The following is a 27,316-nucleotide window of genomic DNA, read 5'->3' as shown; positions in this document are numbered from 1 at the left end:
GGATACACAGCTACATTGTATAACAGCGTTGGGTTTTAATGTTACTGTGGTGATGCTGTAGTCAGTACAGACATTTAAATGAGCGTTTATTCTTTAAAACCCATCTCATATGCATCGACTAGCCCCCATTTGATTAATGCAACAACATCAGGCTTGAAATTAAACACTCACACAGGAATAACACACACACAGAATAACACACACACACACAGGAATAACACACACAGGAATAACACACACAGGAATAACTCACACACAGGAATAACTCACTCAGGAATAACTCACACACACAGGAATAACACACACAGGAATAACTCACACAGGAATAACTCACTCAGGAATAACTCACTCAGGAATAACTGAATTAAAAACAGATCAAATATATCTGGGGAATCATCTGGGCAGACTGCCAGGGGGGGTAGACTGCCAGGGGGCAGACGACTGCCAGGGGGCCAGACTGCCAGGGGGCAGACTGCCAGGGGGCAGACTGCCAGGGAGGGCAGACTGCCAGGGGGGCAGACTGCCAGGGGGCAGACTGCCAGGGGGTAGACTGCCGGGGGCAGACTGCCAGGGGGCAGACTGCCGGGGAGCAGACTGCCAGGGGAGAATTGTCAGTCAGCACTAGGGCTGTTTATATTATGGAGGCACTATCGTAAACAAAATGTCTAAGAAATCATTACATTTTTGCTTATCAAGATTCACCTGGTTTTATGCACCAACCAAACTGTTCTGGGAGAGGGGATGGTCTTATTTTGATTAGTCACTAAGAAGCAGAGTACCACCCCAGTCAGCCATGTTCAGGCAGGGTGTTGAGGCAGGGTGTTGAGGGCTCTAGAGGATCAGCCGTGTTCAGGCAGGGTGTTGAGGGCTCTGGAGGGTCAGCCGTGTTCAGGCAGGGTGTTGAGGGCTCTAGAGGGTCAGCCATGTTCAGGCAGGGCGTTGAGGCAGGGTGTTGAGGGCTCTAGAGGATCAGCCGTGTTCAGGCAGGGCGTTGAGGCAGGGTGTTGAGGGCTCTGGAGGATCAGCCGTGTTCAGGCAGGGTGTTCAGGCAGGGTGTTGAGGGCTCTAGAGGGTCAGTCGTGTTCAGGCAGGGTGTTGAGGGCTCTAGAGTGTGAGTACAGTCTGTGCAGGGACAGAGGGGATTGGGGGGGCTGGCCATGGATGGCCAGGGGGGACTGGGGCAGCTGGCTGTGGGGGAACCAGGGGGCGCTGGACTGGGCATCAGAGTGCTCTATCAGAGAAGGGGGGGCAGCAGGTGGCCGTACCTGGACCCTGCCCTGGGGGCATCCAGAGGGGGGAAGAAATACCTGAAATCACAGACAGGAACAGGAAACAGACAGGAAACAAGACAACAATGGGATACAAAGAAATAAACAAAAACAGAGAAATGAGAAGTGAATTAAAATAGGAAAAAGGGGTGGGACGTGAACAGGCTACGGCAGCTGTAAAGAACAGGAAGAGGGGGGGGACGTGAACAGGCTACGGCAGCTGTAAAGAACAGGAAGAGGGGGGGACGTGAACAGGCTACGGCAGCTGTAAAGAACAGGAAGAGGGGGGGACGTGAACAGGCTACGGCAGCTGTAAAGAACAGGAAGAGGGGGGACGTGAACAGGCTACGGCAGCTGTAAAGAACAGGAAGAGGGGGGGGGACGTGAACAGGCTACGGCAGCTGTAAAGAACAGGAAGAGGGGGGGACGTGAACAGGCTACGGCAGCTGTAAAGAACAGGAAGAGGGGGGGACGTGAACAGGCTACGGCAGCTGTAAAGAACAGGAAGAGGGGGGGGACGTGAACAGGCTACGGCAGCTGTAAAGAACAGGAAGAGGGGGGGGACGTGAACAGGCTACGGCAGCTGTAAAGAACAGGAAGAGGGGGGGGACGTGAACAGGCTACGGCAGCTGTAAAGAACAGGAAGAGGGGGGGACGTGAACAGGCTACGGCAGCTGTAAAGAACAGGAAGAGGGGGGACGTGAACAGGCTACGGCAGCTGTAAAGAACAGGAAGAGGGGGGGGACGTGAACAGGCTACGGCAGCTGTAAAGAACAGGAAGAGGGGGGGACGTGAACAGGCTACGGCAGCTGTAAAGAACAGGAAGAGGGGGGGGGACGTGAACAGGCTACGGCAGCTGTAAAGAACAGGAAGAGGGGGGGACGTGAACAGGAAACGGGAAGGGAAAGAGGAAGTGCAGAAGACACTGTATTCAGCAGAACTAACAGACACGTTACATTTCCCTCACTAACTTTAAACATCAGCTATCTGAGCAGCTAACCGATCGCTGCAGCTGTACATAGTCCATCTGTAAACAGCCCATCCAACTACCTCATCCCCATATTGTTTTTATTTCTGCTCCGTTGCACCCCGGTATCTCTACTTGCACATCATCATCTGCTCATCTATCACTCCAGTGTTAATCTGCTAAATTGTAATTACTTCGCTACTATGGCCTATTTATTGCCTCACCTCCTCATGCCATTTGCACACACTGTATATAGACTTTCTTTTTTTCTATTGTGTCATTGACTTGTTAATTGTTTTATTCCATGTGTAACTCTGTGTTGTTGTATGTTGTCGAACTGCTTTGCTTTATCTTGGCCAGGTCGCAATTGTAAATGAGAACTTGTTCTCAACTAGTCTACCTGGTTAAATAAAGGACTTGTTCTCAACTAGCCTACCTGGTTAAATAAAGGACTTGTTCTCAACTAGCCTACCTGGTTAAATAAAGGACTTGTTCTCAACTAGCCTACCTGGTTAAATAAAGGACTTGTTCTCAACTGGCCTACCTGGTTAAATAAAGGACTTGTTCTCAACTAGCCTACCTGGTTAAATAAAGGACTTGTTCTCAACTAACCTACCTGGTTAAATAAAGGACTTGTTCTCAACTGAAGGTCTACTACACCTGCTGTATTCAGCAGAACAGACAGAAGACTAATACAATTTAAATTTGATCTAAAAAATAAAGCCAGTATTTCTGAAGCAGTGGCCTCCTGGTCCGTTCAGGGTCACCAGGCTGCTCGCCAGTCAAACGGGCTCTAGATTAACAGCATGCAGGCTGGTGGAGTGTCTTCTGGGGCCAGTCGGACTCCGCAGGCGAGGGCTAAAGGGGATCCTCTGGCCGTTCCTGTGTGCAACAAGCAGCATCCTTCACGTCCAATAGACCACACAGGGATGAGTCCTTATTGAAATGGGACAATAATAATATGCAAGCAAACTATTTAATTTAAAAAATTAGATTTTCTGAATGAAATTGTACATACACACAGTCATGAACAAAATCACAATTCCGATGCATTTTATCAAGATTGACAAGAGTACAGAAAAAACGTTTGCCATTAAAAACCAGAGAAACATAACGCCATACAATGCAACAGGTTAGCAGAGGCTTTTCAGAACGGAGGGGATTTTAATTAACGCAGAATAGTCACCTCAAGGGAGGGATCATTTGGCTTTTCTTATGAACCAATATACAGTACTAGGAGAGAGAGTATAATGTAACTGAATATTGGTGTACAGAACCAGGAGAGTATAATGTAACTGAATATTGGTGTACAGTACTAGGAGAGAGAGTATAATGTAACTGAATATTGGTGTACAGTACTAGGAGAGAGAGTATAATGTAACTGAATATTGGTGTACAGTACCAGGAGAGTATAATGTAACTGAATATTGGTGTACAGAACCAGGAGAGTATAATGTAACTGAATATTGGTGTACAGAACCAGGAGAGTTTAATGTAACTGAATATTTGGTGTACAGTACCAGGAGAGTATAATGTAACTGAATATTTGGTGTACAGTACCAGGAGAGTATAATGTAACTGAATATTTGGTGTACAGAACCAGGAGAGTATAATGTAACTGAATATTGGTGTACAGTACTAGGAGAGTTTAATGTAACTGAATATTGGTGTACAGTACCAGGTGGAATATTGAATATAAACTCAGTAATATTAACCGTGTGTGTTAATAAAGCTGTAGCATGTATACCAGCCTTCAGTCATTATTTCATTCAGATTAATTGCAGATTACCAGCAGGTTAATAGGGATTATTACCAGATTATATTCCAGACATTCCTCCACCATGCAAAGATTTTGGCAACTTTTTTGGTAAAATAAAAAATAAATAAAAACGTATTGAAAAGATGAAATTTATTATTTATCAATATGTCCTCCACACATTCTATACATGCTATTATAAGATGAAATCAAAAGAGTAAATTATTCAATTTAGTAAGCCTGTAGGTTTGGCCCTGGTGTGTAAATGTATTGAAAATATGACATATTCTGTGGCATTATGTGAGGACGACAGATTCATCTGTAATTTTAAACTCATCTAAAATGTAAAAAAAAACTATATTCTTCAAAATAACATTCAATGTTCCATCAACATAAAATTGTGTCAACAAATAAAATCACTAACAATTATCGTACAAACCAAACCATCAGTCTGCTGTTGAACTAACATTAAAAAACGGTAGCAAAAAAAAACCCTCCTCCCAAACACTCCTTTTATGACGAGCACACAGGTCTACCACAGGGAGCAACAGGCCTACGTGCTGGGGTCTGGCCTGCTGGGGTCTGGCCTGCCGGGTCTGGCCTGCCGGGTCTGGCCTGCCGGGTCTGGGCCACAAGCCAAGCTCTTTGCATGAGTGCAACACACAGGGCCAGATGTGATCAGTTGACCCAGGGAGGGGAAGGGGGGAGGGGTGGGTCAGCGTTGCAGGGTCAGTCAGGCCCAGAGAGAGCAAAGCAGTCAGTCGCCAGCTCTGGCCCGGGCCGACAGCGAGCGCGGCCTCCTACCTTCCTGCGGCAGAGCCGTTCAGTGCATTCTGGGAGGTCTGGACAGTCGACCCCACCATGTTATTCATGGCACCGGGTTGTCCTGACGACCCGTTAACCGGACTTCCGTCTCCCTTCAGGATGCCTGTACACTTCCAGTTGTCCATATAGTTGGCTGGGGACCAGAAGATGGGAACCAATGAGACAGTGTAAATGTGCGGGGGAATTTTTACACAGCCACTTCTGTTTTCATTTCAGCTAAACCACGGACTTTAAAAATGACCGGATAGACTTTAAAAGCCTGGTCCCGAACCTGTTGGTGCTGCCTGGATAACTCTAGTGGTCGCCGCTGCAGCGTAGAATGACATAATACAACTAGTTCAGTCGTTTAAAAGATGCCCTCGCAAACATTTGTAACATTTTAGCCTGAAGTTTTGAAAAGGCTGAAACAGGTCCCTGGTTCTGTGCACTACGTCATCCATTCTGTTTTTTTGTGCACTACGTCATCCATTCTGTTTATTGTGCACTACGTCATCCATTCTGTTTTTTTTTGTGCACTACGTCATCCATTCTGTTTTTTTTTGTGCACTACGTCATCCATTCTGTTTTTTTGTGCACTACGTCATCCATTCTGTTTTTTTTGTGCACTACGTCATCCATTCTGTTTTTTTTGTGCACTACGTCATCCATTCTGTTTTTTTTTGTGCACTACGTCATCCATTCTGTTTTTTTTTGTGCACTACGTCATCCATTCTGTTTTTTTTTGTGCACTACGTCATCCATTGAGTGCTTTAAGCTGCAATATGTAACTTTTTCGGCGACCTGACCAAATACACATAGAATTATAAGTTATAGATCTGTTATTTTCTATGCTACCCGGTCTTGAATTTGATTTTTGTGTCTTTTACTTTTGTACACCAGCTTCAAACAGCTAAAAATACAATATGGTTATGGACAATATTTCACAGTACAATTATTACACTATAGTCCCAGAGTGGGATACAGCCTGTTCAGTCTATACTAGATATATCACCTTCCCAGAGTGGGACACAGCCTGTTCAGTCTATACTAGATATATCACCTTCCCACAGCCTGTTCAGTCTATACTAGATATATCACCTTCCCACAGCCTGTTCAGTCTATACTAGATATATCACCTTCCCATAGTGGGACACAGCCTGTTCAGTCTATACTAGATATATCACCTTCCCAGAGCCTGTTCAGTCTATACTAGATATATCACCTTCCCAGAGTGGGACACAGCCTGTTCAGTCTATACTAGATATATCACCTTCCCAGAGTGGGATACAGCCTGTTCAGTCTATACTAGATATATCACCTTCCCAGAGCCTGTTCAGTCTATACTAGATATATCACCTTCCCACAGCCTGTTCAGTCTATACTAGATATATCACCTTCCCATAGCCTGTTCAGTCTATACTAGATATATCACCTTCCCAGAGTGGGACACAGCCTGTTCAGTCTACACTAGATATATCACCTTCCCAGAGTGGGATACAGCCTGTTCAGTCTATACTAGATATATCACCTTCCCACAGCCTGTTCAGTCTATACTAGATATATCACCTTCCCATAGTGGGACACAGCCTGTTCAGTCTATACTAGATATATCACCTTCCCATAGTGGGATACAGCCTGTTCAGTCTATACTAGATATATCACCTTCCCAGAGTGGGACACAGCCTGTTCAGTCTATACTAGATATATCACCTTCCCATAGTGGGACACAGCCTGTTCAGTCTATACTAGATATATCACCTTCCCACAGCCTGTTCAGTCTATACTAGATATATCACCTTCCCAGAGTGGGACACAGCCTGTTCAGTCTATACTAGATATATCACCTTCCCACAGCCTGTTCAGTCTATACTAGATATATCACCTTCCCAGAGCCTGTTCAGTCTATACTAGATATATCACCTTCCCACAGCCTGTTCAGTCTATACTAGATATATCACCTTCCCATAGTGGGACACAGCCTGTTCAGTCTATACTAGATATATCACCTTCCCAGAGCCTGTTCAGTCTATACTAGATATATCACCTTCCCAGAGTGGGACACAGCCTGTTCAGTCTATACTAGATATATCACCTTCCCACAGCCTGTTCAGTCTATACTAGATATATCACCTTCCCAGAGCCTGTTCAGTCTATACTAGATATATCACCTTCCCATAGTGGGATACAGCCTGTTCAGTCTATACTAGATATATCACCTTCCCACAGCCTGTTCAGTCTATACTAGATATATCACCTTCCCAGAGCCTGTTCAGTCTATACTAGATATATCACCTTCCCAGAGTGGGACACAGCCTGTTCAGTCTATACTAGATATATCACCTTCCCAGAGTGGGACACAGCCTGTTCAGTCTATACTAGATATATCACCTTCCCACAGCCTGTTCAGTCTATACTAGATATATCACCTTCCCAGAGCCTGTTCAGTCTATACTAGATATATCACCTTCCCAGAGTGGGACACAGCCTGTTCAGTCTATACTAGATATATCACCTTCCCACAGCCTGTTCAGTCTATACTAGATATATCACCTTCCCAGAGTGGGATACAGCCTGTTCAGTCTATACTAGATATATCACCTTCCCACAGCCTGTTCAGTCTATACTAGATATATCACCTTCCCACAGCCTGTTCAGTCTATACTAGATATATCACCTTCCCACAGCCTGTTCAGTCTATACTAGATATATCACCTTCCCAGAGTGGGATACAGCCTGTTCAGTCTATACTAGATATATCACCTTCCCAGAGCCTGTTCAGTCTATACTAGATATATCACCTTCCCACAGCCTGTTCAGTCTATACTAGATATATCACCTTCCCAGAGCCTGTTCAGTCTATACTAGATATATCACCTTCCCACAGCCTGTTCAGTCTATACTAGATATATCACCTTCCCAGAGCCTGTTCAGTCTATACTAGATATATCACCTTCCCAGAGTGGGACACAGCCTGTTCAGTCTATACTAGATATATCACCTTCCCACAGCCTGTTCAGTCTATACTAGATATATCACCTTCCCACAGCCTGTTCAGTCTATACTAGATATATCACCTTCCCAGAGCCTGTTCAGTCTATACTAGATATATCACCTTCCCAGAGTGGGACACAGCCTGTTCAGTCTATACTAGATATATCACCTTCCCACAGCCTGTTCAGTCTATACTAGATATATCACCTTCCCAGAGCCTGTTCAGTCTATACTAGATATATCACCTTCCCACAGCCTGTTCAGTCTATACTAGATATATCACCTTCCCACAGCCTGTTCAGTCTATACTAGATATATCACCTTCCCACAGCCTGTTCAGTCTATACTAGATATATCACCTTCCCATAGTGGGACACAGCCTGTTCAGTCTATACTAGATATATCACCTTCCCAGAGCCTGTTCAGTCTATACTAGATATATCACCTTCCCAGAGCCTGTTCAGTCTATACTAGATATATCACCTTCCCAGAGCCTGTTCAGTCTATACTAGATATATCACCTTCCCAGAGTGGGATACAGCCTGTTCAGTCTACACTAGATATATCACCTTCCCATAGTGGGACACAGCCTGTTCAGTCTATACTAGATATATCACCTTCCCAGAGTGGGATACAGCCTGTTCAGTCTATACTAGATATATCACCTTCCCAGAGTGGGACACAGCCTGTTCAGTCTATACTAGATATATCACCTTCCCATAGTGGGACACAGCCTGTTCAGTCTATACTAGATATATCACCTTCCCAGAGCCTGTTCAGTCTATACTAGATATATCACCTTCCCAGAGTGGGACACAGCCTGTTCAGTCTATACTAGATATATCACCTTCCCAGAGTGGGACACAGCCTGTTCAGTCTATACTAGATATATCACCTTCCCACAGCCTGTTCAGTCTATACTAGATATATCACCTTCCCAGAGTGGGACACAGCCTGTTCAGTCTATACTAGATATATCACCTTCCCAGAGTGGGACACAGCCTGTTCAGTCTATACTAGATATATCACCTTCCCACAGCCTGTTCAGTCTATACTAGATATATCACCTTCCCACAGCCTGTTCAGTCTATACTAGATATATCACCTTCCCAGAGCCTGTTCAGTCTATACTAGATATATCACCTTCCCAGAGTGGGATACAGCCTGTTCAGTCTATACTAGATATATCACCTTCCCAGAGTGGGATACAGCCTGTTCAGTCTATACTAGATATATCACCTTCCCAGAGCCTGTTCAGTCTATACTAGATATATCACCTTCCCAGAGCCTGTTCAGTCTATACTAGATATATCACCTTCCCACAGCCTGTTCAGTCTATACTAGATATATCACCTTCCCAGAGCCTGTTCAGTCTATACTAGATATATCACCTTCCCAGAGTGGGACACAGCCTGTTCAGTCTATACTAGATATATCACCTTCCCACAGCCTGTTCAGTCTATACTAGATATATCACCTTCCCAGAGTGGGACACAGCCTGTTCAGTCTATACTAGATATATCACCTTCCCAGAGCCTGTTCAGTCTATACTAGATATATCACCTTCCCATAGTGGGACACAGCCTGTTCAGTCTATACTAGATATATCACCTTCCCAGAGTGGGATACAGCCTGTTCAGTCTATACTAGATATATCACCTTCCCAGAGTGGGACACAGCCTGTTCAGTCTATACTAGATATATCACCTTCCCATAGTGGGACACAGCCTGTTCAGTCTATACTAGATATATCACCTTCCCAGAGTGGGATACAGCCTGTTCAGTCTATACTAGATATATCACCTTCCCAGAGTGGGACACAGCCTGTTCAGTCTATACTAGATATATCACCTTCCCATAGTGGGACACAGCCTGTTCAGTCTATACTAGATATATCACCTTCCCAGAGCCTGTTCAGTCTATACTAGATATATCACCTTCCCAGAGTGGGACACAGCCTGTTCAGTCTATACTAGATATATCACCTTCCCACAGCCTGTTCAGTCTATACTAGATATATCACCTTCCCAGAGTGGGACACAGCCTGTTCAGTCTATACTAGATATATCACCTTCCCAGAGTGGGACACAGCCTGTTCAGTCTATACTAGATATATCACCTTCCCACAGCCTGTTCAGTCTATACTAGATATATCACCTTCCCACAGCCTGTTCAGTCTATACTAGATATATCACCTTCCCAGAGCCTGTTCAGTCTATACTAGATATATCACCTTCCCAGAGTGGGATACAGCCTGTTCAGTCTATACTAGATATATCACCTTCCCAGAGTGGGATACAGCCTGTTCAGTCTATACTAGATATATCACCTTCCCAGAGCCTGTTCAGTCTATACTAGATATATCACCTTCCCATAGTGGGATACAGCCTGTTCAGTCTATACTAGATATATCACCTTCCCAGAGTGGGATACAGCCTGTTCAGTCTATACTAGATATATCACCTTCCCACAGCCTGTTCAGTCTATACTAGATATATCACCTTCCCAGAGCCTGTTCAGTCTATACTAGATATATCACCTTCCCAGAGTGGGACACAGCCTGTTCAGTCTATACTAGATATATCACCTTCCCACAGCCTGTTCAGTCTATACTAGATATATCACCTTCCCAGAGTGGGACATAGCCTGTTCAGTCTATACTAGATATATCACCTTCCCAGAGCCTGTTCAGTCTATACTAGATATATCACCTTCCCATAGTGGGACACAGCCTGTTCAGTCTATACTAGATATATCACCTTCCCAGAGTGGGATACAGCCTGTTCAGTCTATACTAGATATATCACCTTCCCAGAGCCTGTTCAGTCTATACTAGATATATCACCTTCCCACAGCCTGTTCAGTCTATACTAGATATATCACCTTCCCACAGCCTGTTCAGTCTATACTAGATATATCACCTTCCCACAGCCTGTTCAGTCTATACTAGATATATCACCTTCCCAGAGTGGGACACAGCCTGTTCAGTCTATACTAGATATATCACCTTCCCAGAGCCTGTTCAGTCTATACTAGATATATCACCTTCCCATAGTGGGATACAGCCTGTTCAGTCTATACTAGATATATCACCTTCCCATAGCCTGTTCAGTCTATACTAGATATATCACCTTCCCATAGTGGGATACAGCCTGTTCAGTCTATACTAGATATATCACCTTCCCACAGCCTGTTCAGTCTATACTAGATATATCACCTTCCCACAGCCTGTTCAGTCTATACTAGATATATCACCTTCCCACAGCCTGTTCAGTCTATACTAGATATATCACCTTCCCAGAGCCTGTTCAGTCTATACTAGATATATCACCTTCCCATAGTGGGACACAGCCTGTTCAGTCTATACTAGATATATCACCTTCCCAGAGCCTGTTCAGTCTATACTAGATATATCACCTTCCCACAGCCTGTTCAGTCTATACTAGATATATCACCTTCCCAGAGCCTGTTCAGTCTATACTAGATATATCACCTTCCCATAGTGGGACACAGCCTGTTCAGTCTATACTAGATATATCACCTTCCCACAGCCTGTTCAGTCTATACTAGATATATCACCTTCCCAGAGTGGGATACAGCCTGTTCAGTCTATACTAGATATATCACCTTCCCACAGCCTGTTCAGTCTATACTAGATATATCACCTTCCCAGAGTGGGACACAGCCTGTTCAGTCTATACTAGATATATCACCTTCCCACAGCCTGTTCAGTCTATACTAGATATATCACCTTCCCAGAGTGGGATACAGCCTGTTCAGTCTATACTAGATATATCACCTTCCCACAGCCTGTTCAGTCTATACTAGATATATCACCTTCCCAGAGCCTGTTCAGTCTATACTAGATATATCACCTTCCCAGAGCCTGTTCAGTCTATACTAGATATATCACCTTCCCACAGCCTGTTCAGTCTATACTAGATATATCACCTTCCCAGAGCCTGTTCAGTCTATACTAGATATATCACCTTCCCAGAGTGGGATACAGCCTGTTCAGTCTATACTAGATATATCACCTTCCCAGAGTGGGATACAGCCTGTTCAGTCTATACTAGATATATCACCTTCCCAGAGCCTGTTCAGTCTATACTAGATATATCACCTTCCCACAGCCTGTTCAGTCTATACTAGATATATCACCTTCCCAGAGTGGGATACAGCCTGTTCAGTCTATACTAGATATATCACCTTCCCATAGTGGGATACAGCCTGTTCAGTCTATACTAGATATATCACCTTCCCAGAGTGGGACACAGCCTGTTCAGTCTATACTAGATATATCACCTTCCCAGAGTGGGATACAGCCTGTCCAGTCTATACTAGATATATCACCTTCCCACAGCCTGTTCAGTCTATACTAGATATATCACCTTCCCACAGCCTGTTCAGTCTATACTAGATATATCACCTTCCCAGAGTGGGACACAGCCTGTTCAGTCTATACTAGATATATCACCTTCCCACAGCCTGTTCAGTCTATACTAGATATATCACCTTCCCAGAGCCTGTTCAGTCTACACTAGATATATCACCTTCCCAGAGCCTGTTCAGTCTATACTAGATATATCACCTTCCCAGAGCCTGTTCAGTCTATACTAGATATATCACCTTCCCAGAGTGGGATACAGCCTGTTCAGTCTATACTAGATATATCACCTTCCCACAGCCTGTTCAGTCTATACTAGATATATCACCTTCCCATAGTGGGATACAGCCTGTTCAGTCTATACTAGATATATCACCTTCCCACAGCCTGTTCAGTCTATACTAGATATATCACCTTCCCAGAGCCTGTTCAGTCTATACTAGATATATCACCTTCCCAGAGTGGGATACAGCCTGTTCAGTCTATACTAGATATATCACCTTCCCAGAGTGGGACACAGCCTGTTCAGTCTATACTAGATATATCACCTTCCCATAGTGGGATACAGCCTGTTCAGTCTATACTAGATATATCACCTTCCCAGAGCCTGTTCAGTCTATACTAGATATATCACCTTCCCACAGCCTGTTCAGTCTATACTAGATATATCACCTTCCCACAGCCTGTTCAGTCTATACTAGATATATCACCTTCCCAGAGTGGGATACAGCCTGTTCAGTCTATACTAGATATATCACCTTCCCACAGCCTGTTCAGTCTATACTAGATATATCACCTTCCCAGAGCCTGTTCAGTCTATACTAGATATATCACCTTCCCAGAGTGGGATACAGCCTGTTCAGTCTATACTAGATATATCACCTTCCCACAGCCTGTTCAGTCTATACTAGATATATCACCTTCCCAGAGCCTGTTCAGTCTATACTAGATATATCACCTTTCCATAGTGGGACACAGCCTGTTCAGTCTATACTATACTATACTATATATACCCTAACCCATCACCTTTCCAGAGTCGAACACAGCCGTCGTCTCCTGAGGAGGCCAGCAAAGTGCTGGTGATGTTCCAGGAGACTCTCCACACCTGGGAGTTGTGGTTGTCAAACTGGGCCACGATCTGAACCTCAAATTTAGTGGGGCCTGTTGAGCTGCTCTCCTTGCTGTCAGACGAGAGAGAGAGAGATATGCAGAACAGGTCAGTGTAATATATGGAGACTGTACAAGCTCAGAATGGGCTGTGATCTATTACTTAGACAATACAGCAAGTTTAACTATATATATATATATATATTTAAACTTGCTGCATTGTCTAAGTAATAGATCACAGCCCATATACTGACCTGTTTACACTTTTTACTAATGTTTTCTGACTTATAGGAGTACATATTGAGTTATATACAGCTAATATCTATTAGAAAACTCAATATGTACTCCTATAAGTCAGAAAACAGTAAAAAGTGTAAAAAAATTAATTAAATAAATTAAATCAACATTTATACACTCACCGTAAAGGAACCAACTTAAAGATGCGAACGTCCTTGGTTGCTATGGCGAGCACGTGGAAGGACCGCCCCAGGTTCGGGGAGAAGGCTATGTCGTGCACCGCATCAGTCACGGTCATCAATGTCTCTGCTTTCGCATATTTCCTGATCGAAGACGAGAGAGAATTTCCCTCTTAAAAAGTAGAGGAATCTCTAACAACGTGACGGTGCGATGTTGGTAAAGTGAACTAAATGTCTAGAATTTAATAATACTGGAGCGTACATCAACTACGACGTAATACAATAGAAGAGCTTTATTTCTCCCAGGGGGACCTGGGGGTTCATGTACCCATCTGCTACACCTGTATAATGTAATAGGACTGACCTAGTGTTTTCATTGTACTAATAATGTAATAGCCAGGTAATAGGACTGACCTAGTGTTTTCATTGTACTAATAATGTAATAGGACTGACCTAGTGTTTTCATTGTACTAATAATGTAATAGCCAGGTAATAGGACTGACCTAGTGTTTTCATTGTACTAATAATGTAATAGCCAGGTAATAGGACCGACCTAGTGTTTTCATTGTACTGACAATGTAATAGGACCGACCTGGTGTTTTCATTGTACTGATAATGTAATAGCCAGGTAATAGGACTGACCTAGTGTGTTCATTGTACTAATAATGTAATAGGACCGACCTAGTGTTTTCATTGTACTGACAATGTAATAGGACCGACCTGGTGTTTTCATTGTACTGATAATGTAATAGCCAGGTAATAGGACCGACCTAGTGTGTTCATTGTACTAATAATGTAATAGGACCGACCTAGTGTTTTCATTGTACTAATAATGTAATAGGACTGACCTAGTGTTTTCATTGTACTAATAATGTAATAGGACCGACCTAGTGTTTTCATTGTACTAATAATGTAATAGCCAGGTAATAGGACTGACCTAGTGTTTTCATTGTACTAATAATGTAATAGGACTGACCTAGTGTTTTCATTGTACTAATAATGTAATAGGACTGACCTAGTGTTTTCATTGTACTAATAATGTAATAGCCAGGTAATAGGACCGACCTAGTGTTTTCATTGTACTAATAATGTAATAGCCAGGTAATAGGACCGACCTAGTGTTTTCATTGTACTAATAATGTAATAGCCAGGTAATAGGACTGACCTAGTGTTTTCATTGTACTAATAATGTAATAGGACCGACCTAGTGTTTTCATTGTACTAATAATGTAATAGGACCGACCTAGTGTTTTCATTGTACTAATAATGTAATAGCCAGGTAATAGGACTGACCTAGTGTTTTCATTGTACTAATAATGTAATAGCCAGGTAATAGGACTGACCTAGTGTTTTCATTGTACTAATAATGTAATAGGACTGACCTAGTGTTTTCATTGTACTAATAATGTAATAGCCAGGTAATAGGACCGACCTAGTGTTTTCATTGTACTAATAATGTAATAGGACTGACCTAGTGTTTTCATTGTACTAATAATGTAATAGGACCGACCTAGTGTTTTCATTGTACTAATAATGTAATAGCCAGGTAATAGGACTGACCTAGTGTTTTCATTGTGCTAATAATGTAATAGCCAGGTAATAGGACTGACCTAGTGTTTTCATTGTACTAATAATGTAATAGCCAGGTAATAGGACTGACCTAGTGTTTTCATTGTACTAATAATGTAATAGCCAGGTAATAGGACTGACCTAGTGTTTTCATTGTACTAATAATGTAATAGCCAGGTAATAGGACTGACCTAGTGTTTTCATTGTACTAATAATGTAATAGCCAGGTAATAGGACTGACCTAGTGTTTTCATTGTACTAATAATGTAATAGGACTGACCTAGTGTTTTCATTGTACTAATAATGTAATAGCCAGGTAATAGGACTGACCTAGTGTTTTCATTGTACTAATAATGTAATAGCCAGGTAATAGGACTGACCTAGTGTTTTCATTGTACTAATAATGTAATAGGACTGACCTAGTGTTTTCATTGTACTAATAATGTAATAGCCAGGTAATAGGACTGACCTAGTGTTTTCATTGTACTAATAATGTAATAGGACCGACCTAGTGTTTTCATTGTATTAATAATGTAATAGGACTGACCTAGTGTTTTCATTGTACTAATAATGTAATAGCCAGGTAATAGGACCGACCTAGTGTTTTCATTGTACTAATAATGTAATAGCCAGGTAATAGGACTGACCTAGTGTTTTCATTGTACTAATAATGTAATAGCCAGTTAATAGGACTGACCTAGTGTTTTCATTGTACTCGTAGATCTGAACCTTCCCACCGTACATCACGTTGCTGTCATCACTTCCCACTGCTATCATGGGAGGGTGGGCGCGAGAGCTAAGGAGACAATGATAGACAGTTATTAAACTAGGCAACATGCTAATAGGCATCAATACAATAGTCCTTTAGTATCTACAGCTGAAGGAGAGAGTTATTAAACTAGGTAACATGCTAATAGGCATCAATACAATAGTCCTTTAGTATCTACAGCTGCTGATCGACAGTTATTAAACTAGGTAACAATACAATAGTCCTTTAGTATCTACAGCTGAAGGATACAGTTATTAAACTAGGCAGCTGAAGGAGAGCTCCAAATGCATTTTCACAGCAGTGGAACAACTCGAGTAACATCTCGAGAAACTCTACAGCCCTCAAGCTCAACTCTGGAACCTCGAAGCCAGTGTCACTGCATTTTTCCCCCTCTAATTTAGACCGGGGACACCAGGTACGTGCAATTCCTTATCGGGTAGAACAGATAAGCAGCAGGCTCCGGACCTGGTCAGGTAAGAGTTGAATACCCAATGCTATAGAGAACGTGACACAGGGGTGTTACAGCTTGTGCCGTGTACAATCAGCAACACTGCCATTGCCTTCCCTGTGGCTCAGTTGGTAGAGCATGGTGTTTGCAACGCCAGGGTTGTGGGTTCGATTCCCACGGGGGGCCAGTACCCCCACATTAAAAAAAAATATATTAAAAAAAAATATGCATGAAATGCAATGTATGAAATGTATGCATTCACTACTTTAAGTCGCTCTGGATAAGAGCGTCTGCTAAATGACTAAAATGTAAAACGTAAATGCCATTGGTTCATCAAAGCAGAAGTCACATTTCAGTTCATTGGACGTTGTGTACAATTGACAAATAAAATGATATTACTCTTAAAATCACTGACTGGTTTCACCTGTGGCTCAGTTGGTAGAGCATGGTGTTTGCTTACGCCAGGGTTGTGGGTTCGATTCCCACGGGGGACCAGTACGGAGAAGAAAAAAAAAGGATGATATGTATGCATTCAGTACTGTAAGTCGCTCTGGATAAGAGCGTCTGCTAAAATGACTAAAATGTAAAATGCCATTGGTTCATCAAAGCAGAAGTCACATTTCAGTTCATTGGACATTGAGTTTACAGGAGATCTCGTGCTGCAGGGACCACTGGCTGAGGTTCACCTGGAGTGAATTGGGCCTACATCTACGGACTCAGAGGGAGCTGACCTGGAAGGATTCCAGGAGATACAGGAGCAGCTGAGTTTACAGGAGATCTCGTGCTGCAGGGACCACTGGCTGAGGTTCATCACGTCCGGAGCCTCGTAGATCCTCACAACCCCGTCCGCCGAGCACGTTGTCAGCATCAGACCCATGTGTTTAGGAGCAAACTTCACGTCCGTCACCGACGTCCTGCTGTCCACCAGAGTCGTCCTCTTTATCTAAAAACAGAATGACAAATTCGTTTCCGGATACTGGCACACCTAAGGACACATGTCTCTTTGACCCGATAACTTGGGTAAAGAATCACCTGACAGAAGCGGCTGGATTATAGCCTGGTACAAGATCGTTAAGGACGATACAAATATATGCGGGACGAGGCTCGTAGCTGAATGTCCAGGAGTCTTACCCAGTGGCTTTGCCCTCTCTGTTTGTCGTTAGACTCCCCAACTATCTCCTCCCACACAGCGGCTGTTCGGTCAAAGGAGCAAGAGGCCAGTACCTGTCCAAACTCAGGGTGGGCCCATGTCACCCTCCATACTGACCCGCTGTGTGTCTGCAAAGACGAGTCAAATAACAAAACCTTCATTCTACAGACCATTTCACAATTGAATAAGCAAAAAAAAAAAAAAAAAATGACCTTTCAAAAAAAGGGAGAAGAGCTAGCTACAGCTAGGTCTTGTAGCTAGCTACAATTCAAAGCAAATACTTTTTTTTTTTTTTTTAAACACACTTTTAAATCTTGGCATGTAAGAAATAAAACAGACTTGCCTTCCAGCTGGCAGTGCAGTGCCACTCCCCACTTTCAGTCTTGTCCCAAACCTGAAGGATGCGGAACATTGACAATAGTTCACTAAAACAAGCTGTGGTTACAAGTCTGGGCGTTTTGTTGACATCCTAGCTAGCATAGCAAGCTAGCTGCATGGCTTAGCTGGCTAGCTTAGTTAACGTTAGCTAGCTTAACTGTTTTAAAACGGCAAATATTGTCAGTGAATTACTTCTCTAAAAGTGGGTAATAGTAATCAAGTAAACTAGCTATAGCTGCAGTTCATTTGTTTGCTGAATTAGCTGTTTAGTTCAAAATCAATAAGGTAAAGCGTTAGCTAGCAAGCTAACCTGCTACTAGCTAGCTAGCTAGCTTAGCTCACTAGTTTTTTTTTTTTTTTTTTTACCTTGACACTTTGGTCACTTGAACAAGTTGCCATTCTCCGGCCGTGAAAATCGTAGGAAACATCGTGGATTAGATCTTTGTGATCTGCTGCAATGCTACGAGCCACAAACATATTAATTTAGTAGGTAAATTGGTTCCTCCACCGAGCCTCCCCTTCTCCAGAACGGATGCTGCTGTCATGTGGCCGCGGCTCCCAGTCTCGGCGCCAGCAGCTTCACATGGTGACCACAAAGAGGCGTAAAAAACATTTATATTTGCTCGATTCAATCAAAGAGAGTGTAGCTACGCTAAATTAATGTACAATCTTAAATATATTTCGCTGGTTATGGGTGCCAGTCTTTAGTACTAATTTAAAACCATAAAAAACCTAATCATCAATACAACTAAAACACATCAACAAAAAAATAAGAAGTTTATTTTAAGCAAACTGAACATGTGTAAATATTTGTATGAATATAACAAGATTCAACAACTGAGACATAAACTGAACAAGTTCCACAGACATGTGACTAACAGAAATTGAATAATGTGTCCCTGAACAAAGGGGGGGGGGGGGGGTCAAAATCAAAAGTAACAGTCAGTATCTGGTGTGGCCACCAGCTGCATTAAGAACTGCAGTGCATCTCCTCCTCATGGACTGCACCAGATTTGCGAGTTCTTGCTGTGAGATGTTACCCCACTCTTCCACCAAGGCACCTGCAAGTTCCCGGACATTTCTGGGGGGGAATGGCCCTAGCCCTCACCCTCCGATCCAACAGGTCCCAGACATGTTGGGATTGAGATCCGGGCTCTTCGCTGGCCATGGCAGAACACTGATATTCCGGTCTTGCAGGAAATCACGCACAGAACGATCAGTATGGCTGGTGGCATTGTCATGCTGGAGGGGCATGTCAGGATGAGCCTGCAGGAAGGGTACCACATGAGGGAGGAGGATGTCTTCCCTGTAACGCACAGCGTTGAGATTGCCTGCAATGACAACAAGCTCAGTCCGATGATGCTGTGACACACCACCCCAGACCATGACGGACCCTCCACCTCCAAATCAATCCCGCTCCAGAGTACAGGCCTCGGTGTAACGCTCATTCCTTTGACGATAAACGCGAATCCGACCATCACCTCTGGTGAGACAAAACCGCGACTCGTCAGTGAAGAGCACTTTTTGCCAGTCCTGTCTGGTCCAGCGACGGTGGGTTTGTGCCCATAGGCGACGTTATTGCCGGTAATGTCTGGTGAGGAACTGCCTTACAACAGGCCTACAAGCCCTCAGTCCAGCCTCTCTCAGCCTATTGCGGACAGTCTGAGCACTGATGGAGGGATTGTGTGTTCCTGGTGTAACTCGGGCAGTTGTTGTTGCCATCCTGTACCTGTCCCGCAGGTGTGATGTTCGGATGTATCGATCCTGTGCAGGTGTTGTTACACGTGGTCTGCCACTACGAGGATGATCAGCCGTCCGTCCTGTCTCCCTGTAGCGCTGTCTTAGGCGTCTCACAGTACGGACATTGCAATTTATTGCCCCAGTACATCACATCCCCACTACTTAGTGCTTGTTTAGCCAGTACATCAACATCCCCACTACTTAGTGCTTGTTTAACCAGTACATCAACATCCCCACTACTTAGTGCTTGTTTAACCAGTACATCCCCACTACTTAGTGCTTGTTTATCCAGTACATCAACATCCCCACTACTTAGTGCTTGTTTAACCAGTACATCAACATCCCCACTACTTAGTGCTTGTTTATCCAGTACATCAACATCCCCACTACTTAGTGCTTGTTTAACCAGTACATCAACATCCCCACTACTTAGTGCTTGTTTAACCAGTACATCCCCACTACTTAGTGCTTGTTTAACCAGTACATCAACATCCCCACTACTTAGTGCTTGTTTAACCAGTACATCAACATCCCCCACTACTAAGTGCTTGTTTATCCAGTACATCAACATCCCCACTACTTAGTGCTGGTTTAACCAGTACATCCCCACTACTTAGTGCTTGTTTAACCAGTACATCAACATCCCCACTACTTAGTGCTTGTTTAACCAGTACATCCCCACTACTTAGTGCTTGTTTATCCAGTACATCAACATCCCCACTACTTAGTGCTTGTTTAACCAGTACATCCCCACTACTTAGTGCTTGTTTAACCAGTACATCAACATCCCCACTACTTAGTGCTTGTTTAACCAGTACATCAACATCCCCACTACTTAGTGCTTGTTTAACCAGTACATCAACATCCCCACTACTTAGTGCTTGTTTAACCAGTACATCAACATCCCCGCTACTTAGTGCTTGTTTAACCAGTACATCAACATCCCCACTACTAAGTGCTTGTTTACCCAGTACATCAACATCCCCACTACTTAGTGCTTGTTTAACCAGTACATCAACATCCCCACTACTTAGTGCTTGTTTAACCAGTACATCAACATCCCCACTACTTAGTGCTTGTTTATCAACATCCCCCACTACTTAGTGCTTGTTTATCATCATCCCCACTACTTAGTGCTTGTTTATCATCATCCCCACTACTTAGTGCTTGTTTAACCAGTACATCAACATCCCCACTACTTAGTGCTTGTTTAACCAGTACATCAACATCCCCACTACTTAGTGCTTGTTTATCATCATCCCCACTACTTAGTGCTTGTTTACCCAGTACATCAACATCCCCACTAGTTAGTGCTTGTTTATCATCATCCCCACTACTAAGTGCTTGTTGACCCAGTACATCAACATCCCCACTACTTAGTGCTTGTTTAACCAGTACATCAACATCCCCCACTACTAAGTGCTTGTTTACCCAGTACATCAACATCCCCACTACTTAGTGCTTGTTTATCATCATCCCCACTACTTAGTGCTTGTTTAACCAGTACATCAACATCCCCACTACTTAGTGCTTGTTTAATCAGTACATCAACATCCCCACTACTAAGTGCTTGTTGACCCAGTACATCAACATCCCCACTACTTAGTGCTTGTTTAACCAGTACATCAACATCCCCACTACTTAGTGCTTGTTTATCAACATCCCCACTACTTAGTGCTTGTTTAACCAGTACATCAACATCCCCACTACTTAGTGCTTGTTTAACCAGTACATCATCATCCCCACTACTTAGTGCTTGTTTATCAACATCCCCACTACTTAGTGCTTGTTTAACCAGTACATCAACATCCCCACTACTTAGTGCTTGTTGACCCAGTACATCAACATCCCCACTACTTAGTGCTTGTTTAACCAGTACATCAACATCCCCACTACTTAGTGCTTGTTTATCAACATCCCCACTACTTAGTGCTTGTTTAACCAGTACATCAACATCCCCACTACTTAGTGCTTGTTTATCAACATCCCCACTACTTAGTGCTTGTTTAACCAGTACATCAACATCCCCACTACTTAGTGCTTGTTTAACCAGTACATCAACATCCCCACTACTAAGTGCTTGTTTAACCAGTACATCAACATCCCCACTACTTAGTGCTTGTTGACCCAGTACATCAACATCCCCACTACTAAGTGCTTGTTTAACCAGTACATCAACATCCCCACTACTTAGTGCTTGTTTAACCAGTACATCAACATCCCCACTACTTAGTGCTTGTTTAACCAGTACATCAACATCCCCACTACTTAGTGCTTGTTTAACCAGTACATCAACATCCCCACTACTTAGTGCTTGTTTAACCAGTACATCAACATCCCCACTACTTAGTGCTTGTTTAACCAGTACATCAACATCCCCACTACTAAGTGCTTGTTTAACCAGTACATCAACATCCCCACTACTTAGTGCTTGTTGACCCAGTACATCAACATCCCCACTACTTAGTGCTTGTTTAACCAGTACATCAACATCCCCACTACTTAGTGCTTGTTTATCAACATCCCCACTACTTAGTGCTTGTTTAACCAGTACATCAACATCCCCACTACTTAGTGCTTGTTTAACCAGTACATCAACATCCCCACTACTTAGTGCTTGTTTAACCAGTACATCAACATCCCCACTACTAAGTGCTTGTTTAACCAGTACATCACATCCCCACTACTAAGTGCTTGTTTAACCAGTACATCAACATCCCCACTACTTAGTGCTTGTTTAACCAGTACATCAACATCCCCACTACTTAGTGCTTGTTTAACCAGTACATCAACATCCCCACTACTTAGTGCTTGTTTAACCAGTACATCAACATCCCCACTACTTAGTGCTTGTTTAACCAGTACATCAACATCCCCACTACTTAGTGCTTGTTTAACCAGTACATCAACATCCCCACTACTTAGTGCTTGTTTATCCAGTACATCACACCCCACTACTTAGTGCTTGTTTAACCAGTACATCCATCCCCACTACTTAGTGCTTGTTTACCCAGTACATCAACATCCCCACTACTTAGTGCTTGTTTAACCAGTACATCAACATCCCCCACTACTTAGTGCTTGTTTAACCAGTACATCTCCACTACTTAGTGCTTGTTTAACCAGTACATCAACATCCCCACTACTTAGTGCTTGTTTATCCAGTACATCAACATCCCCCACTACTTAGTGCTTGTTTAACCAGTACATCCCCACTACTTAGTGCTTGTTGACCCAGTACATCAACATCCCCACTACTTAGTGCTTGTTTACCCAGTACATCAACATCCCCACTACTTAGTGCTTGTTTAACCAGTACATCAACATCCCCACTACTTAGTGCTTGTTTAACCACTACATCAACATCCCCACTACTTAGTGCTTGTTTAACCAGTACATCCCCACTACTTAGTGCTTGTTGACCCAGTACATTAACTGCCTCGTTCCCCTCCACTCCTCCATGAGCTGGGACCCATGTAAATATTATCTGTATACCCATTTGTTTTCTCCTGCCATGGGTTTGTAGCACCTGATAAAGCAGGTCTTGTCTGCTACGTGATATAAAGGACGGGAAACTCATTAACACTGCCCATGAATCAGAGCAAATAACCACTCTTTCTGGCTTAACTTCCTCCACCCACTGCAAGGCCAACAGTATGGCCATCAGCTCTGCCGTATATATACAGCCAGATGATCTGGAATACGTTTCCTGACTTCCTCCACCCACTGCAAGGCCAACAGTATGGCCGTCAGCTCTGCCGTATATATACAGCCAGATGATCTGGAATACGTTTCCTGACTTCCTCCACCCACTGCAAGGCCAACAGTATGGCCGTCAGCTCTGCCGTATATATACAGCCAGATGATCTGGAATACGTTTCCTGACTTTCACCTCATATTCCTGCTCTATAAAACGCTGACCCAGTACTTCCTGTCCTTGGATCTTTTGAACCATCTGTGTATATGGCCACAACATCCTGTTACACAGTATCCAGACGTCTTTTAAACCAATCAGATGGATTAACACCCTCCGTGTCTTTCTGTAGTCCAATCAGATGGATCAATACCCTCCCTGTCTTTCTGTAGTCCAATCAGATGTATCAACACCCTCCCTGTCTTTCTGTAGTCCAATCAGATGGATCAATACCCTCCCTGTCTTTCTGTAGTCCAATCAGATGGATCAACACCCTCCCTGTCTTTCTGTAGTCCAATCAGATGGATCAATACCCTCCCTGTCTTTCTGTAGTCCAATCAGATGGATCAATACCCTCCCTGTCTTTCTGTAGTCCAATCAGATGGATCAATACCCTCCCTGTCTTTCTGTAGTCCAATCAGATGGATCAATACCCTCCCTGTCTTTCTGTAGTCCAATCAGATGGATCAATACCCTCCCTGTCTTTCTGTAGTCCAATCAGATGGATCAATACCCTCCCTGTCTTTCTGTAGTCCAATCAGATGGATCAACACCCTCCCTATCTTTCTGTAGTCTCTCCAGATGGATCAATACCCTCCCTGTCTTTCTGTAGTCTCTCCAATCAGATGGATCAATACCCTCCCTATCTTTCCCTAGTCTCTCCAACACTTCTAGATCTACTATTGGAGGTGGGAGTAGCCATGGTTAATTTACAGGAACAGCTACCGTTGGGCTAAACTCCCTTCCATACAGTCCCATCTCCTTCGCCTGGGTATTACCCCACCCACCCACAAAGCTTGTGTTCTGTCTTCGCTCATGTTCCCTGCATGCCTGTAAAATCCCTTTTCGCAGGATGAGATACCCCATGTCCCTGTGAAACTGACCCAATAATTCATTGCCAGCTGCTGTCTCCTAATCTGCAAAACATCAGGGACAGACTGATATTCTGCAAAAGGTTCAGGGATTGGACTGCTGAGGACTGGGGTAAAGTCATTTTATCTGTTGAATCCCCTTTCCGATTGTTTGGGGCATCCGGAAAAAAGCTTGTCCGGAGAAGACAAGGTGAGCGCTACCATCAGTCCTGTGTCATGCCAACAGTAAAGCATCCTGAGACCATTCATGTGTGGGGTTGCTTCTCAGCCAAGGGAGTGGGCTCACTCACAATTTTGGCCCAAGAACACAGCCATGAATAAAGAATGGTACCAACACATCCTCTGAGAGCAACTTCTCCCAACCATCCAGGAACAGTTTGGTGACGAACAATGCCTTTTCCAGCATGATGGAGCACCTTGCCATAACGCAAAAGTGATAACTAAGTGGCTCGGGGAACAAAACATCGATATTTTGGGTCCATGGCCAGGAAACTCCCCAGACCTTAATCCCATTGAGAATTTGTGGTTAATCCTCAAAAGGCGGGTGGACAAACAAAAACCCACCAATTCTGACAAACTCCAAGCATTGATTTATGCAAGAATGGGCTGCCATCAGTCAGGATGTGGCCCAGAAGTTAATTGACAGCATGCCAGGGCGGATTGCAGAGGTCTTGAAAAAGAAGGGTCAACACTGCAAATATTGACTCTTTGCATCAACTTCATGTAATTGTCAATAAAAGCCTTTTGACACTTATGAAATACTTGTAATTACACTTCAGTATTCCATAGTAACATCTAAAGACACTGAAGCAGAAAACTTCGTGGAAATTAATATTTGTGTCATTCTCAAAACTTTTGGCCACGACTGTAAGTTAACCCAGCCTTAGCTATTGCCCTTTTTCACCTCTGCCGTGCCGCAAACAACGCATAATTCACATCCTCCCTCCTGTCCAGCACTCCAGGATGCTCCTCCTCTCTTCTTCTTCTTCTCTCTCTCTCTCCCTCCCATTCCTCTGAAAAATTTGCTGAGCTATGCACTTAGACAAAAACGCTTTGGCCATCATATCTCTCTGCCTTCTCCTCGCCTGTTACTGCCACATCCTTCCCACTCGTCAACACTGGATAATCCCCACTCCCTTCTGACCCCACTCATCCTTTTAATAATCCACCACACTTCTCCCACAGGTGTGTCGCCCTTCCAATGGTGTCACAGAACCCGATGCCAACGTGACCTCTTTGCAATGACTGGAGGTTCTGAGGGGGGGGGGGGGGGTCCCCAGACTCTGTTCTGGGTGTACGTTTTGGCTGATTAAAATAATAACATTTTAGTCATTTATCAGATGCTCTTATCCAGAGCAATTTACAGTAGTGAATGCATACATTTCATACATTTTTTTCTCCGTACTGGTCCCCCGTGGGAATCGAACCCACAACCCTTAACATTGCAAACATCATGCTCTACCAACTGAGCCACAGGGGACCCCCAACCAACTCATAATCAAGCTTTGATTATTTGAATCAGCTGTGTAGCGTTAGAGCAACAACCAAAACGTGCACCCAGGACCGGGTTTGGGAACCCCCCTGGTGTAGATGACGTAGATCCCCCCCCACCACCACCACTCAGTCGGTGGCTGTCAGGTTGAGGCTAGCCAGCTAACTTACCATTGACAACGATAACATTCAAAACTATTTTCGCGCAAGACAGAAATAGCCAAAATACCAAAATGGATCAACAGTTTGAGGAAATTGATTCGTCTGGACAGTGGCAAAACCTTTATAATGTAAGTTGGGCATTCAATGTGTTTATTTATTTTTGCGTTGCTAACCTAGCAAACGTTAGCTAGCCAATTTAGTTAGCAACATAGCTATCTGCCGGTTACTAGCTAGCAATTATACACATTATCCATCATACTAGCTAGCCCAAAACGATGTAATTTTAACGGTATATTGAATGGATAATACTAGTCACACTGGTGTTGATCCTGAAAGATAAACGAAGCTTTACAGATAAAGAGTCAGACTTCCGGGAAACGTACATCAACATTAGCTTGCTAGCCTGTTTCTGAGAAATAGCAAAGACTTCCTGTAATAGTATGTGCGCATGTGTTGCCAATGTCATATCTAGGAAACTGGGCAGGTTACAGTGAAGTGGATGGAACACAAGTTAACTACTACCTACAATATAACAACCTATATAACTACCTACTATATAACTACCTACTATATAACTACCTACTATATAACTACCTATATAACTACCTATATAACTACCTACTATATAACTACCTATATAACTACCTACTATATAACTACCTATATAACTACCCACTATATAACTACCTACTATATAACTACCTATATAACTACCTACTATATAACTACCTATATAACTACCTACTATATAACTACCTACTATATAACTACCTATATAACTACCTACTATATAACTACCTATATAACTACCTACTATATAACTACCTATATAACTACCTACTATATAACTACCTACTATATAACTACCTACTATATAACTACCTATATAACTACCTGCTATATAACTACCTACTATCTACTATATAACTACCTACTATATAACTACCTACTATATAACTACCTACTATATAACTACCTATATAACTACCTACTATATAACTACCTACTATATAACTACCTACTATATAACTACCTACTATATAACTACCTATATAACTACCTACTATATAACTACCTACTATATAACTACCTACTATATAACTACCTATATAACTACCTACTATATAA

At 43.1% G+C, this 27,316-nt stretch overlaps 1 protein-coding gene and 1 long non-coding RNA gene across 5 annotated transcripts; both read right to left on the bottom strand.

Annotated features, from left to right (window-relative positions):
* Positions 1–606: 606 nt before the first annotated feature.
* Positions 607–18,608, bottom strand: LOC106594566 (nucleoporin SEH1). Of its 4 annotated transcripts, none has more exons than XM_045713559.1 (9): positions 18,377–18,608; positions 17,976–18,026; positions 17,614–17,760; positions 17,214–17,425; positions 15,963–16,061; positions 13,700–13,840; positions 13,200–13,354; positions 4,796–4,949; positions 865–1,307 (listed from the first exon to the last, which is right to left on the bottom strand). In XM_045713559.1, exons 1-9 carry the CDS (start codon positions 18,485–18,487, stop codon positions 1,235–1,237), a joined length of 1,143 nt encoding a protein of 380 aa, XP_045569515.1. In that variant the 5' UTR covers positions 18,488–18,608; the 3' UTR covers positions 865–1,234. The 4 variants fall into 4 exon arrangements, with proteins under 4 accessions (XP_045569518.1, XP_045569515.1, XP_045569514.1 ...); XM_045713558.1 differs by lacking the exon at positions 865–1,307 and adding an exon at positions 2,862–3,117; XM_045713561.1 differs by lacking the exon at positions 865–1,307 and adding an exon at positions 3,126–3,171.
* LOC123738904 (uncharacterized) lies at positions 5,541–8,888 on the bottom strand. The gene is made up of 2 exons (XR_006767576.1): positions 8,854–8,888; positions 5,541–5,807 (listed from the first exon to the last, which is right to left on the bottom strand). It is a non-coding gene; the product is annotated as an uncharacterized lncRNA (long non-coding RNA).
* Positions 18,609–27,316: the final 8,708 nt, after the last annotated feature.

Source organism: Salmo salar, unplaced genomic scaffold (genome assembly GCF_905237065.1).
Source record: "Salmo salar unplaced genomic scaffold, Ssal_v3.1, whole genome shotgun sequence".
Classification (NCBI taxonomy): Eukaryota; Metazoa; Chordata; class Actinopteri; order Salmoniformes; family Salmonidae; genus Salmo; species Salmo salar.
Note: the sequence above shows the minus strand (reverse complement) of the source record. Positions and strands in the feature narration are given on the sequence as shown.

What these genes read in the sequence shown, in the direction of transcription:
- LOC106594566 (XM_045713558.1), bottom strand. Translation starts at nt 18,487, where the DNA reads ATGTTTGTGGCTCGTAGCATTGCAGCAGATCACAAAGATCTAATCCAC. An exon ending in AGAGAGGGCAAAGCCACTGG is followed by an intron (nt 17,426 to 17,613) that starts GTAAGACTCCTG and finishes TTCTGTTTTTAG; the next exon opens with ATAAAGAGGACGACTCTGGT. An exon ending in AACGGCTCTGCCGCAGGAAG is followed by an intron (nt 3,118 to 4,795) that starts GTAGGAGGCCGC and finishes TGTTGCACACAG; the next exon opens with GAACGGCCAGAGGATCCCCT.